This window comes from Opisthocomus hoazin, chromosome 4 (assembly GCF_030867145.1).
Source record: "Opisthocomus hoazin isolate bOpiHoa1 chromosome 4, bOpiHoa1.hap1, whole genome shotgun sequence".
Taxonomy (NCBI): domain Eukaryota; kingdom Metazoa; phylum Chordata; class Aves; order Opisthocomiformes; family Opisthocomidae; genus Opisthocomus; species Opisthocomus hoazin.
Window position 1 is genome coordinate 38,011,815 of NC_134417.1, and position 13,055 is coordinate 38,024,869.

Below are 13,055 nucleotides of genomic sequence, written 5' to 3' on the forward strand. Positions count from 1 at the left end.
AAGAAATGGTGAGGCGAAAACAGGTGCGTAAATTTCTTGGGACAACAGCTTTCTTGGGTGGTTTTTAAACTCTTACCTTCAGTGCTTTTAGTGGATTACAGTAAAAAGTTATGGTTGTTGATTTTATTGTTTTCTTCAAAGAACTGTTGATGGGAAGCCAAAATTACATAGGTGAATCTGTGTTATGTTTCGGGATTTCTGTTTACTCTAAAGCAGATGGCTTTATTCTGCCACCAACCCTCTGGCATCTCAGTGAATTATGTTCTTTGCATATGCCTAATGCAGGTGAGGGAAAACACATTTTTGTAAGTTTCACAGCAAGAATTTACACACCTTCCTTCCTTCTGTTCACACGCATTTGACTTATTTGCTCAGGGAACAGACATGGTATAGCAGTGTGTATGGAAAATGACATTGTGTAATGAACAGAAAAGATTACGTATGTATCAAGTATGTATCAAGAAAAATAGTTTTGAAAGAGGCTTAGTCTAAACCTCTTTTCACTTACAGCAACAAAATTCCTATGGACTTAGTGGTGGATCCGGACCATGAAGTAACTGAACAATTTAACACAAACACATTTGGAAAAAAACCCCAGAAATCTTATTTAAAAGTAACTGACAACTGAAGAATAGGTAATTTCACTGAATAAGTTATATTGTGTGAGTAATTTCCATATTATTAATCGCTCCACTTTACCAGTGTCTTGAATTTTTAAAGAAACTCTAGTTTTTGCATTCTAATACTTCACATGTCTCCTCTGTGATTCCTATCACTGAATGCTCTTTTGTCTTTCCACAAGCAAGGGTTTTCATTGTTTTATCCACTCACCCTGAGGTCTCATACTTATCACCCTGAACCAGACCTGAAAGTCCCTAAGAAGAAAATCAGTTAAACATATATGTGAATCAGTCAAAATTTAGTAGGATTACTCCCTTCGATCAATGTTTAGTACGAATTCAAGTACTCTGTTGGATCAGAACTTTTCTGAATTCATACATTATTCAAAAAGTCTTCAGGGTGTCTTTTGTGTTACCTAGCTGGGGTAGTATGTGACAAGAGGTTTAGAAGTTTACTGATGAGAGAAGAAAAAGAAGACAGGAGAAGAGACAGCTCACAGGAGCTGTGGCTATCTGTGCAGGACTGCACTGGAAACTCCGGGACAGCAGACGTACAACAAGCAGCAGTAGTAAGATAGATTAGAAAACAGCATAAAAACATGTCCATCAGTCATCTAGGTTGACCATGCCCCAGTGGGGTTTAAGAGAGATGGAAGTTGATGAATATGGTCTGATTTCACCAAAAGGGCAGGAATTACCAAACCTGTATTGAAGCATGGGTTTCTATGAGCATACCCATAAAAGTGCTGGCTACAAAACAGAACGCACATTCTACGATTATCTTTCAAATAACCACAAACAGGGACCAGAAGTCAATCAAGTGCAGTGGAACCAATGATACCACATAGCTAAAGATGTTCTCTAGAAACACAACACTCTCACCTGACTGCTATCTTCATTCCTGCATGCACTGGGTAGTGGGCTATGTAGGAAGCAACAGCAGCTCACAACTGTGATTTAGGGCTCTTAAGAGCTATCTCGGCCAAGTCACTTTGTTTCCTTGTGTATCAGTTTCACTTCCAAAGAATGAGGGCAGGGGCACTTACTTAGCGGATCAGGAGGGAAGGGTAGAGGAGAGGACAAACAGCAATGCAACTAAGTGAATTGACAGGTTCTGTTCCTTCCAGCTACTTTACGGAAGACATGATTTCATCCATAGACAGGGAACTGCACCTGATGCTCCAGCAAGTCCCTGTTTGATCCCATGCTTCTATCTACCAGTAAAGATTATAGAGGAAACCTTTTCATCTGGTAAGGTCATTGCTTGCAAAATTTATTTGGCAGCAGAGTTACACCTTTTAGCCAGCAATTAGACACCCATGACTAAACTGAAGAGCAAAGGTTGCCCGGCTTAGTCCCTACCCTCCAGCTTTGCAACACGGGGTGCATAAATGACGTAAGAACTGCACCAGCTTATGTTTATTTATAATACTACATACCCAGCAACTGCAACCTGGAGCACTCCAGAGTGGAAGGATACATTTTTATAATGCCTGTTTCTTCATTAAGATTTCATCATCTACCTACGCTAAAAAGCCACTTCCCCTTCACTTTGTTCTATCTGCTCCTGTTCCTGCATTATTTTTTTAATCTCCAGTTCCCTACTTTACATGCACTCTCAAATTTTAAACAAGCAAAATTTGTGCATTAGTGTGTCCTTTTCATCTATGATTTATGAATGACAGGTTCTTCGGTGCAGCTTAATAGTAGGAGAGAGACATTATTTTAAACATTAAAATGAAAACCATTTACAACTATGATAAGAGAGGTCTGTTGACATTAAACTTTAAAACATGCACAAGGTAAAGGCAAGTAGCTGCTTCAACAGGTGAGAGTACTATGCACGCAGTTTGTAAGGGAGTTTGTTCAACACATGAGCTGTCTCTTCCTTTTCTCTGTTTCATAACCTGTAGGATTTGGTGCTTCAAACAATTCATCTGGTAATCAGCAGCCAGAATTTAATAACTAAAATGTACTTCGGGTGCAGTGCAGAGCATTCATTCAAAAAAATTACCATTCTGTTTGAGGAAACTTTTCCTACCATTCACATCAGCGAGAAATAAAAATAAATAAATAAATAAAGTGAAAGAGCTAAAGCTTTATTTTGATACTTCCTGCTCACACCTTTATCACTTTCGCACTGGACAATCATTTCCTTACCATCCTTTTCCATTAAAGCTGTCTAATTCTATTGTAAGATATCAGCTTATACCCATCTTACTACACTTTGTTCAGTTGTGTTCAGCCGCAACTGCTTTCTGAGAAGCAATCGACAAAATTAGGAGTAGTAAATAAATACATCTTTACTTCATATCATATGTTTTTGGATTGAGTACTGTTTCTAACAGTGTTAAGACACATTGGTTGAACAGCAGAGAATACTACAGAAGAACAGTGATCTTGCAGAACTGCTTTTCAGTCTAATTTTATACCACAGGGAGAATGCAGCAGATATCTTCGGGTAGAATTGTTGCAAACTTGGTAAAGCTTAGACAATGGTGAAGATACATACAGAGATGAGCTTTTTGCTTGTGACTTTGGAGTCCTTTAAATCTCTTAACAGCTTGGATGAGGATAGCAGAACCTTATTGATAAAGCAGACCTCCCACAATAAGTATGAGAACGTGTATCTGGGGCACTGATGTCAGCTGAGAAAACCAATTTTATAATAGAAGGGTTTTTTTAGAAGTGATTTTCATGCAATACTGTGGTTTTAGTTGCCCCTATTCATTCAGCTACCCTCATCAGCAATGGTGAAACAGAATCCTTGTCTTCATGCTGCCGTTTGAAATTTTACATGAACTGTGAGTAGGGAACATTGATCACTGATGACAGAAAAGCCTAATGAATCATAAAAGTACTCTACATTACTGACGCACAGAATCCAAGACCCAACCTCCAATCTGTTTTCATAAAAATGCAAATATCCCTTAGTTATCTCCCAAGTATTAAAAAACAGTCCAAGTATTAACTTTCAATAGGCATCAAGAGCAACATTTCATTGAAGAAAGAGATCACTCCATTTAAAAGAGAAAGTGAAACAAACAGCCAAAAGAACCTATTAGAAAAATGCTAAACATGACTTACCTTGTAGATTTTGCAATGGCAAAGTCATGATGCCTCCTGCTGCAGCTGCTGCTACCAGCCCTTGGATGTTGGTGAGATTCGCTGTAGGCAGAGTTAGGACAAGTCCTTGTTGGCCCCCCAGCTGCCCAGCCATGTTGAAAGGAATAAGGATCGGCTGATTCAGGGCTGGAGTGCCTCCTGGCATCACCCCTGCTACTGCTGAGGCTAACTGCTGGGCTGTCAGTAATGGCTGTAACAAAACACAGAGACACCAAGCCTATTTTCCTGTGCATAGCTAGGTATTACACTTATAACTCTTCTGGCTTGGGATCTTTCATGTTGCACTATAGACATACGCTGCTTCCAACATCTTGAAGCATACATTTTCACCAACATAGAAAGTTTGGACAAACTTGACAGGCTGAAGCTGTAAGCCTCACAGTCATGTAGCATGGTAGCAATCCCAGTTGAATCCATTCTGAAAAATTCATTACACATGCACCAAACAATTTACAAACACAAGAAGGCCTAACTCAAGTTAGACTACGAGTACCTAAATGTAAACATTTCCCAAATTTTCCCAGTTGTATACTGATTGGTAAAAGTGGAAAACACCACAGTAACAATTAACAGAAGCTATGTAGACCAAGACTGATCTGGGGAGTGGAAGAACATTGAGTATCTTCTTCGAGTATGGCTGAACTTGGATAAAATTGTGAAGTGATATGGAAAATCATTTAAAATGTTATACAGTGCCACACTATTATGCCTACATGTTGCTATCAAGAAAATAAATACCTGGCATAAAAGATAATGAAATGCCTTTACTAATGCAGGAGCTGTGTGTGACAGGCAGAACTGTCAGAACCAGTAAGGCTGCATTAAAATTGTACAAGCTTTTTAATATTAAATTATGACATGTGTTTAAAAATAACTTCTGTAACAAATTAAAATAATTTAACCTCCTAAATATGAAAAACTTCTTAGGTTTTATTTTAGAAAAAACATACAAAAAGCTTATTCTTTTGGAAACAAATACCTTTTCAAACACACATGATACATACATGCTCCTTTTTTTAACACTAAATGCAGCCAAACAGAATCACATTTCCTGCATTGCACAGATCAAAGATGATCACAGTTATTTACCTCTCACCAAATTGCACATCTCGATTAGTCAAAAGGAAAGATACTGACCTGAGGCCCAACAGGGAATGCAGGATGGGACTGACTGGGTTGGTGCTGGTCTGCTGGGCTCGTGTCAGGCAGCACTGTGTTTCCTCTGGCCTCTGCAATCCAAAGAGCAGACTGACTTTAATATCCAGCCTGGGGACTGCCACATTACCTTCTACTCTGATGTCACATAACATCAAGCTGAAAATGATCTGTTAAAGTGCTTTATCAATAACTCAAGCACTCAAATCACTTATCAGCTGCATAAATTATGCTAACATTCATTCAGACCAGCCAACTCATTCAAGGAGCTACAAAAATCTGACAGCAGTGAAACTGAAGCTATCATCAACCCAGCTAATGTGGGTTGCATTATACATCAATTTACATACAGTACATGAGCACTCTGCGTGTGTGGGAACTGCATTTTTTATGCTTAGGTGAGCATCAGCCATTCTAATTTCTGAAAGCAAAAATTATCTGAAAAACAATCAAGTCACATCTACTTTGTATCTTAATAAAGTATTTTCTTTTGTCAGTTACTGAGGTAGCAAAGGCTGTGCTATGCGCAATAAAAAGGCACTATGAAAACTGAGAGCAGGTATGCTTCCAAATGACAGCTGGTTTTCTAAATTGCATGTGGGGATGAGCAAAATTTTGTGAAACCTAGGACTTCCAGCATTTATTGAGATGATCAACATCCAACAGTCGAACTATTTACTGAGCATTAATGACTTGCTAAGCACAGAACACGGTCCAGCCCTACTGGGTTCCGCTGAAGTCTGCAGTACAGATCTGAAGAGGAAAAAGAGGAAGAAAAAAGTCCTATCAGTTGTAAGAAAGTACTAAGATGTTTTCAAAACTCTGTCCCAGCCCTCCATGTCTTCTGGGTGAAGGGCTCTCACTGATTCACAAAGTTTTTCAGCGCTGCTGGCACAATCAGGCCCGCATTTATCTTTGAAGCTGAAAGAATGACAGCAAGTATCAACAGTAGCTGCAAGAGCACTGTGGCCCCTTAAAAAAACACCAACCCTGGCAATGGCGTCAAGTTTGCTGGTTGGTACGATAGCTCCCGTTCTGTTGGGTTTTTCCGCTGGACGGTTGAAATCCCGTTCTAAATAAACCTTAATGAGATGCTCTTTTCCAATGTTTGTCCTATGAATAGCAAGTGCAAGATAATTCAGAACCAGTTTATTGCCACACTGGTGTGGTAAGGAAAAAGGATACCATTCTGTCATAGTTATAAATTTTAAAGAGGGTATTATCAGCTCATTTAGAACAAATTCCTCTATATATTCTCCAAGGGGACAGACTTATAAATAATGGAAATGTGAAAAAAAAAATACTTCAGCACATTAAGGTACAAATAAAATTGACTGCTACATATTATTCAATTGACTTCTATCTCTACAGCAAGGTGTCAATCTTAACAGCATTATATAATAGGATTAAACAATAAATGTGAAGAGTTATGCAGAAATCTGAAAATCTGATTAATTTGTAATATTTTTTGTGGTCTCAGAAAGTCAGAAATGGACATTGCTTTGGGAATACTTACAAACGGTCTATTGAAATATCTGATTTGGAACTAATAAAAACATACAGACTTGCTGACATTTTATAAAGTGAATTCTATAAAAATATGTTTGGCATTTTAATGACCACTGTCATTTAATAACGAGAATGAAATGACCTACTCTAATTGGTGAGGACTCTAACAATAGCATATTAACATGCAAAAGAGATCCAGTCACTAAATTTTTTATGTGCAATCTACTCATCCGAGTTACTTGAAAGAAATGTAACTAGATATGCAGGATTTAGTGAAAACCGCTTCTTTCAAATGCATTACAATCCTAGTGCTGCTGCCATTCCTAAGACCAAAGATAGGTCGTCTTCAGTATGGGTTCCTCCTGTACAAAATAAAGTGCTATGTTACTAAACACAGTATTACCTCTGGTAATTTCCCAATATTGTTATGGGTTTTTTTTTAATCTTCTCATCACAGCCGTACGTATAAAGTGATATTAGATCAAAGGCTCAATACCAATGAATATATCACTCCCTATTAACATCAAATCTTGTACGACTTTTTTTTAATGTAATTTTAAGGGCTGAGAATTTTGTCTTTGTGTGTGATTTAATTAATATTAAAACAAGCTCCTGGTAATCTCTCACTTCATTAAATTGTCCTACGAAAGCTTTGGAAGAAGAACAAAACTGGAGTCAAATATTCACTAGAATTAGATTTTATTGCAATTACCATAGCTTGAGTTTTCAGAAAATAAATAAGAACTTCTGAAGAAATATTCCTGTACTTCAGTATTTTTTTTATGGTGCAGCTATCCCAAGAATCTGTTTTCTGTTATCTGTACCCGAAGGATTTTGCAATATTTCATCTCACAAGTTGTACGTAGTACAAGTGGGTTATACAGGACCATAAGCCAAAATTAATTACACTCCTTTCCTTTTGCATTGCACTAATTGGAAACACTTAGGATTATGTTCCTTTCATACAGCTGCTCATCGTAGATGACGTATCTTTTTATTTCAGTGCTTGAACACTCTACCTGCTGCCTCTAGCTCACTTTCCATAAGATGCAGGCATCTCAGCAAAACAGCACACACTTTCACATGCATGAACGCGGTCTTACACGGTACCCTACATGAAACTACGCATGCTGCATTCTCAGACTAAAATTCTCACGTTTCCTCTCATGCCCCTTCTATCCACCCGCTGTAACAGGCACTCAAGAGTCACTTTTTTTTTTTTTTTTGAAACACGGAGGAAATTCTGCCTGCTGGGCTGGCAGAAACACAGTGACGCGAGGATTTCAGGGTGAAATTCTGTTGCATCACACACAGCGACAGCATTTGTTCCTTGCTGTACGCTGTCTCCAGCCAGACGCATAGGTCAGAGCTCCCAGGAAGATGAAGCAGAACACAAAACGCTGGTAGAAGGCTACTCTTCCTTTTCTGCCTTGTAGTGTTGACCGGGTGGATTCCTCTCATTTCAGAGGACCTGAGGAGCTGGGGGAGCTGTGTCACAGCTGCTATTTCTGATTCACAGTCTCATTGATACTAATTTGGCAAAAAACCTTCATTAAGTTCGTTGCCCTAAACTGGCAGTGCACAATCCCCTGCACTGTTTTCCCCCTCTGTTTTACCACCCATATTTGGGACTTCGTTAGTTCCAGATGCTGGAATGACCTCTGCAGGTAAATTATTCCCCTGTCCAAATTCCAGTCCTCAATAAATAAAAACGGCCTGCCAAAATCTAGCTTAGATTTTCCACTTGTCCAGATCCAGGCCAATACCTCCTGTCAGGCTATCCTCTGATGCTGCTCAGCCTTCTATCTGTGAGGGGTATATCAGCACGGAACCAGGACTCACAGCAGTCCCTATGGAGCCGGGGAGCTACCAGTAGCACCTTCTCTGTTCTCAACTATGCCTTGCAGAGATTGTATTCTCATTGCACCTCCAACTGCTGGCGCACAAGGGGCAGGGAGAAGGCAGTAACAAAGCAGCTACTCTGGAAAGAGAAGTAATTCTCCTTAACACCATGTGCCTAGGCAGGGAGTTAAGACTTCTCTTACAGCTGAGCACTGCCATCACAGCCTAAGTCAATGAGTTTACTCAGTAGTATCATACGAAAGGACAGGAGTGCTACTGCCATGGTATGGCCATGACTGTAGACAAGGCTTTAATATTTGATAAGCAGTATTCATCATATGTGATTCATCATAAATTAATTATAAATTATATAATACATACACTCACCTCTCATCCCGTCAAGGGGCTGGAAGGGCATGACACAATAAAAAATTGAAGTGCACTGTAAACATTGTAAAATAACCCTCTTAAAACAAAGTATTATTTAAAATAAAGGCAGGTAAAATAAAGACAACCTTCTTCTCCCCTTATCAAAAAGAAAAAAAAATCCCCCAAACCAAGCGAAAAACCTTGTTGAACAACACCTGGTTTAAAACTGAGAAAAACCACAAGAGAAACATCAGAAGGAAAAAAACCTCCACATCCCAAGGCCTCCGAGCCTCATACAAAATTACAACTGTAAACGCACAAGTTATAAACAGGCTTTCCACAGTTTGCTCCCTTTTCATTTCTTACTTATCTTCAGCAACACCATAAGTAATTCAGTTCTAAATGTCTTCACCTCCCAGTGCCCCACGACGGAGGGAATGCTCTAATTCTTACTTGACAAATGAGCAACTAATGGACAGAGGGCCTCGGGTTCCGGATTCTCATATCAGCCCCATTTAGGCACCTAGATCTCTTCAGCTGTAGTTACACTGTTCAGGAAAGCATGGATCAAAACACAAAACTGCTCTGTGGCTTCTTGGCTGCTCCCGGGCTACCAGCAGCTCTAGCAAGGCAAATCTGCATGCCCTCCCCAGCACCCTGCGCTTGGATGCACTGCCCATCCCAGCCTCCGTCTCACTTGATGTCCGACGCTTGCAGGGAACCCCACAGCTGACTGGCACGTGTGACTACACTGAAGAGCATTAAGGGATAGATGATGGAGTGCACTAAACATGTACATCCGGCTCTGTTCTGGACCTCCTTGGATCATCTGCAGATGTGTGCTTGTGCCTGCTCAAGGCACAATGCACACTGGCGTCTCCTCTCAAGCTCTGCACCAAAGCTTACTCAAACCCAACGCTCAAACCACAGCATAGGAATAGCCTCAGCAGATGATCTGGACATAAATAACATCCTGACGGTCTTCAAGAATCAATTCAATGTGTCTTACATTTGTATCAGAACCAGGGAGATGCTGGGCCACCTCTCTTTAGTACTCAATGCTTAAAAAAAAAAAGCACGATTACATTTAATAATGCTGGATTTTCAGTAATCAAAAGAATATGTAAATCCTTCTGAGATACCCATTTTAGCAAATATTTTAAATGAATCAACATTAATAAAAGAACACAGCATTTCAAGCAACCCTCAAATAATTACACAATGTGACATTAAATTACTTGTATTTATCTCTCAGTAACTAACAATAAGAAATCAAGAGTAGACTTTTTTCTTCGTCATTGAGCCAACTCACACTGAAGATACAGCTTTAAGAATGAAATCGTTAAAGTGAAAGTACTGCCTGTGAGAAAAAACAGTCTTACATTTTTAAAACTAATAAACTCACAGTCTGAACATGTAATAAAGCCACATTTAAATCATAAGCCATATTATCAGGAGAAAAAAAGATAACTTTTTAAAAGAAATTAAATAGCCTGAATGATAACATTCAAATTATTGGGTATGGTGTGTGAAAGTCCATCATCTCTGATTAAAGTAACTCAGTTCTTCATTAAATGAACACTTAATTGTCAGCAATTATGCCAGAACTCATCTTGCTGAACAAAATTTAATAGCTGAAAGAATAAGATGCAGCTGATAATGAAAAATGTAACATTCCCTCGAAACAACCCTCATTCTGCCATGAAGCACCATATTGTGGCTCTTAATTTGACTATTTTCATTTTCCTTCTGCCTCAGAGGTTGGACATGCAGGTAGGAAGCCTTTCCAAATCACCTCATTGTAAAACCTTATTAATCAGACTGCTACACAGAATTTCAAAAATACTTCTAGATTTTACAATACTTGCAGGAGAGAAAATTCAGATTTCATGCTGAATCCATTTTACATCAGTATTATCCTATGGTTATCAGACGAGATATTCCTGTTACCACAGCAAAGAAAATCAAGCTCAGAAATTAAATGAGAATAATGAATCACTCACTGAAAGGTATGAATTTAAGCTTGGACTTCTCATATTTAAGTAGTCAGTTGTCTTCTCCCAGTTCATGACCAAGATGTGGCTCACAATTCACTCATCTGGATTGTATAAAATTCCTCTAAGAATCAGGTTATCTCACACATTGTTAAGCAATTCACCTTTTCCTGCTGACCTCTACTTCAGATTCTGAGCTTTTATTATTAGGCAGTGATTTCAGCCTCACAAAGAAAACTAAACAAGTAGAGACCTGTGTGTATGCAGAATTACTATCGGCACCTGTTAACCCTGAAACCTAACAATATTGCAGTGTTGATATCATTATTTTACTGCTCCATCATATTAGCACAACATACAAGTACTGTGCTTATCTTCCACAATGTCAGATTGTCTCAGCTTACACAACTCTCACTCTTCGTTTTCCCCTACCTGTGTACAAAAACATTCTAGTTTACCTTTGAAAATATTTGTGGTGTGATAAGGAAATGCCATATTGATCTACCATATTGACATATATGTCAGTGCAATATCCTGTACAGAAAAGCTAAAAATCCCGCATACAAAATGGATTGAATTAGACAGCAGAATGAACAGAGTAGATTTGCTTTACTGACCATATCACTCCGTACTTAAGCAAGTAAAACTCCACAGTTTTATACTTATCTGAAACTGCCACACAGTTGCTACTGCAAAGCTACCAAAATCACTGCAGAGCTCAAAATGATTCTGCCAGCAGAGCACAAAATCTCGCCTTTTCCTGGTTCCTGGGGATGTTTTCTCCTAAAGGATCTTCTCCTACAAGACACACAAGGTAGCCAAAATCACTGTGCTCATTACTCATATGCACAGAGCTTGGCTTGTACTTATGCACCTGCATCTTTCTGGATCAGATTTGACAACATTAAAACTCCATGACTGTTTAACGAAAATCAGGTTATTAAAGTGATTCATGTTACACAGAACTTCTCCTGGGCAACCACCAGTTATATTTACCACCAAACAAAAAAACTACCACGCCAAGGCACAAAAATCACAGACAACGCAAAAACCCAGCTCTCCCAACTGCCTTAAATTTTCTTCTTTCTTGTCATTATTTTTGCTCTGCTTTCATTGCCTTATCCTTCCTTCTTTCTCTTTCCCCCAAGTGGATTTTTTTTCTTATTGGTGCCTATATGAATATTCTTCCACTTCAGATACTTCACATAAGAAAAGAAGTGTCACTACTGCAGAAAAGGTGAAGGGATATAATCGCAAAAGTATGTTCTTTATTCAAAATAGACTCATTCTACTTTTCCTCACCCCCTAAGTACCGCGCATAAAAATCCCTTATTAATGGTACATACATTTTTTATGAATTGGACCCTTCATATTGAGAGTTCTAGTTGCTTTTATACTGTATGCATTAGCACAAATATAATCACGTTAAGGTCACAAAGACCCTATCAGTTTTCCCTGAATTCATACAACATTTCATACTCACTGTTTACTGTTAGTGCTGGTGAATGCAATGATGATAAAGGTTACTTACCAGAAGACGGACAGTTGAATGCATTATTATTTCATGTTGGGCAGCTGATCCCTAGCTAAGAAGGGCGGGAGGCTTCTCTAAATTAAACTTTTCTTTCTTTCCATCCCTGGAAGCTTATTAAATGCGAAAGAGTGAGCACATTAAAGAACATCTATTTTGGAACAACTGCTACAGTTTGCCACTATTATAGCTAACCAAGATCTCTTTATGATTTTTACAGCATGTATCTATGTATGTGTTTTTATTACTAACAGGGCAGAGGGCAAGCTTTCCACCAAAAGCCCACCTTCCTGATACTCACCCTCCCCATCTGACTCCTGTACCTTCCCCAAAATAAGGTAGACTATCTTATAATGATATATATTGCTGTTTGCCTGGGGAACCTTGCACAATTTACATATTCTGGGCTTGGCTCCTGGCACTACAGGCTACTGAAAGCCAGGCAAAACCTGTGGACAACCTCTGGTGTACAATAATTCAGAAAAGGGTAGCATGTCTGACATCTTTTGCTTTTCACAAGTTACATTGATAGACTTATTTACAAAGCATAGGGCACAGGACCAGAAAGAAAAAACTGTAAGGTAGGGAGGGGATGAACTTAGTGTCCTACCAGTCCTGTGAGAGCCCATTTAGAAATTCAAATTATCTGGTTCAGTGAGTGGGGAATATCCAGTTAAGGAAGGAAATGTTCATTTAAACCCAGCAAAAGCACCTGGCACTTAGATCTTCAGCAGAGCCAGCGTTCAGTAAAATGCACCCCACGCTATACATAAAATCCTACTGGAGCGTCCTGACCAGCAAGTATGGGCAAGCAACAGTGGTTTATCACTCTTTCTACCGAGTTCACCGTCTGGTTTCATCCCTGTGGTATCTTTAACAATTTCACACACTCCGCTGTGGTCTTTACAC

The 13,055-nt window shown here is 39.0% G+C and overlaps 1 protein-coding gene across 1 annotated transcript in view; it reads right to left on the bottom strand.

Moving 5' to 3' along the window:
* The window catches only part of POU6F2 (POU class 6 homeobox 2), a 318,779-nt gene that overhangs the window by 182,247 nt on the left and 123,477 nt on the right, over positions 1-13,055 (bottom strand). The window contains exons 3-4 of the mRNA XM_009943048.2: positions 4,884-4,975; positions 3,708-3,936 (exon numbers count right to left, since the gene is read on the bottom strand). Coding sequence (XP_009941350.2) covers positions 3,708-3,936; positions 4,884-4,975 — 321 coding nt within the window. The remainder of the gene's footprint in view (positions 1-3,707; positions 3,937-4,883; positions 4,976-13,055) is intronic.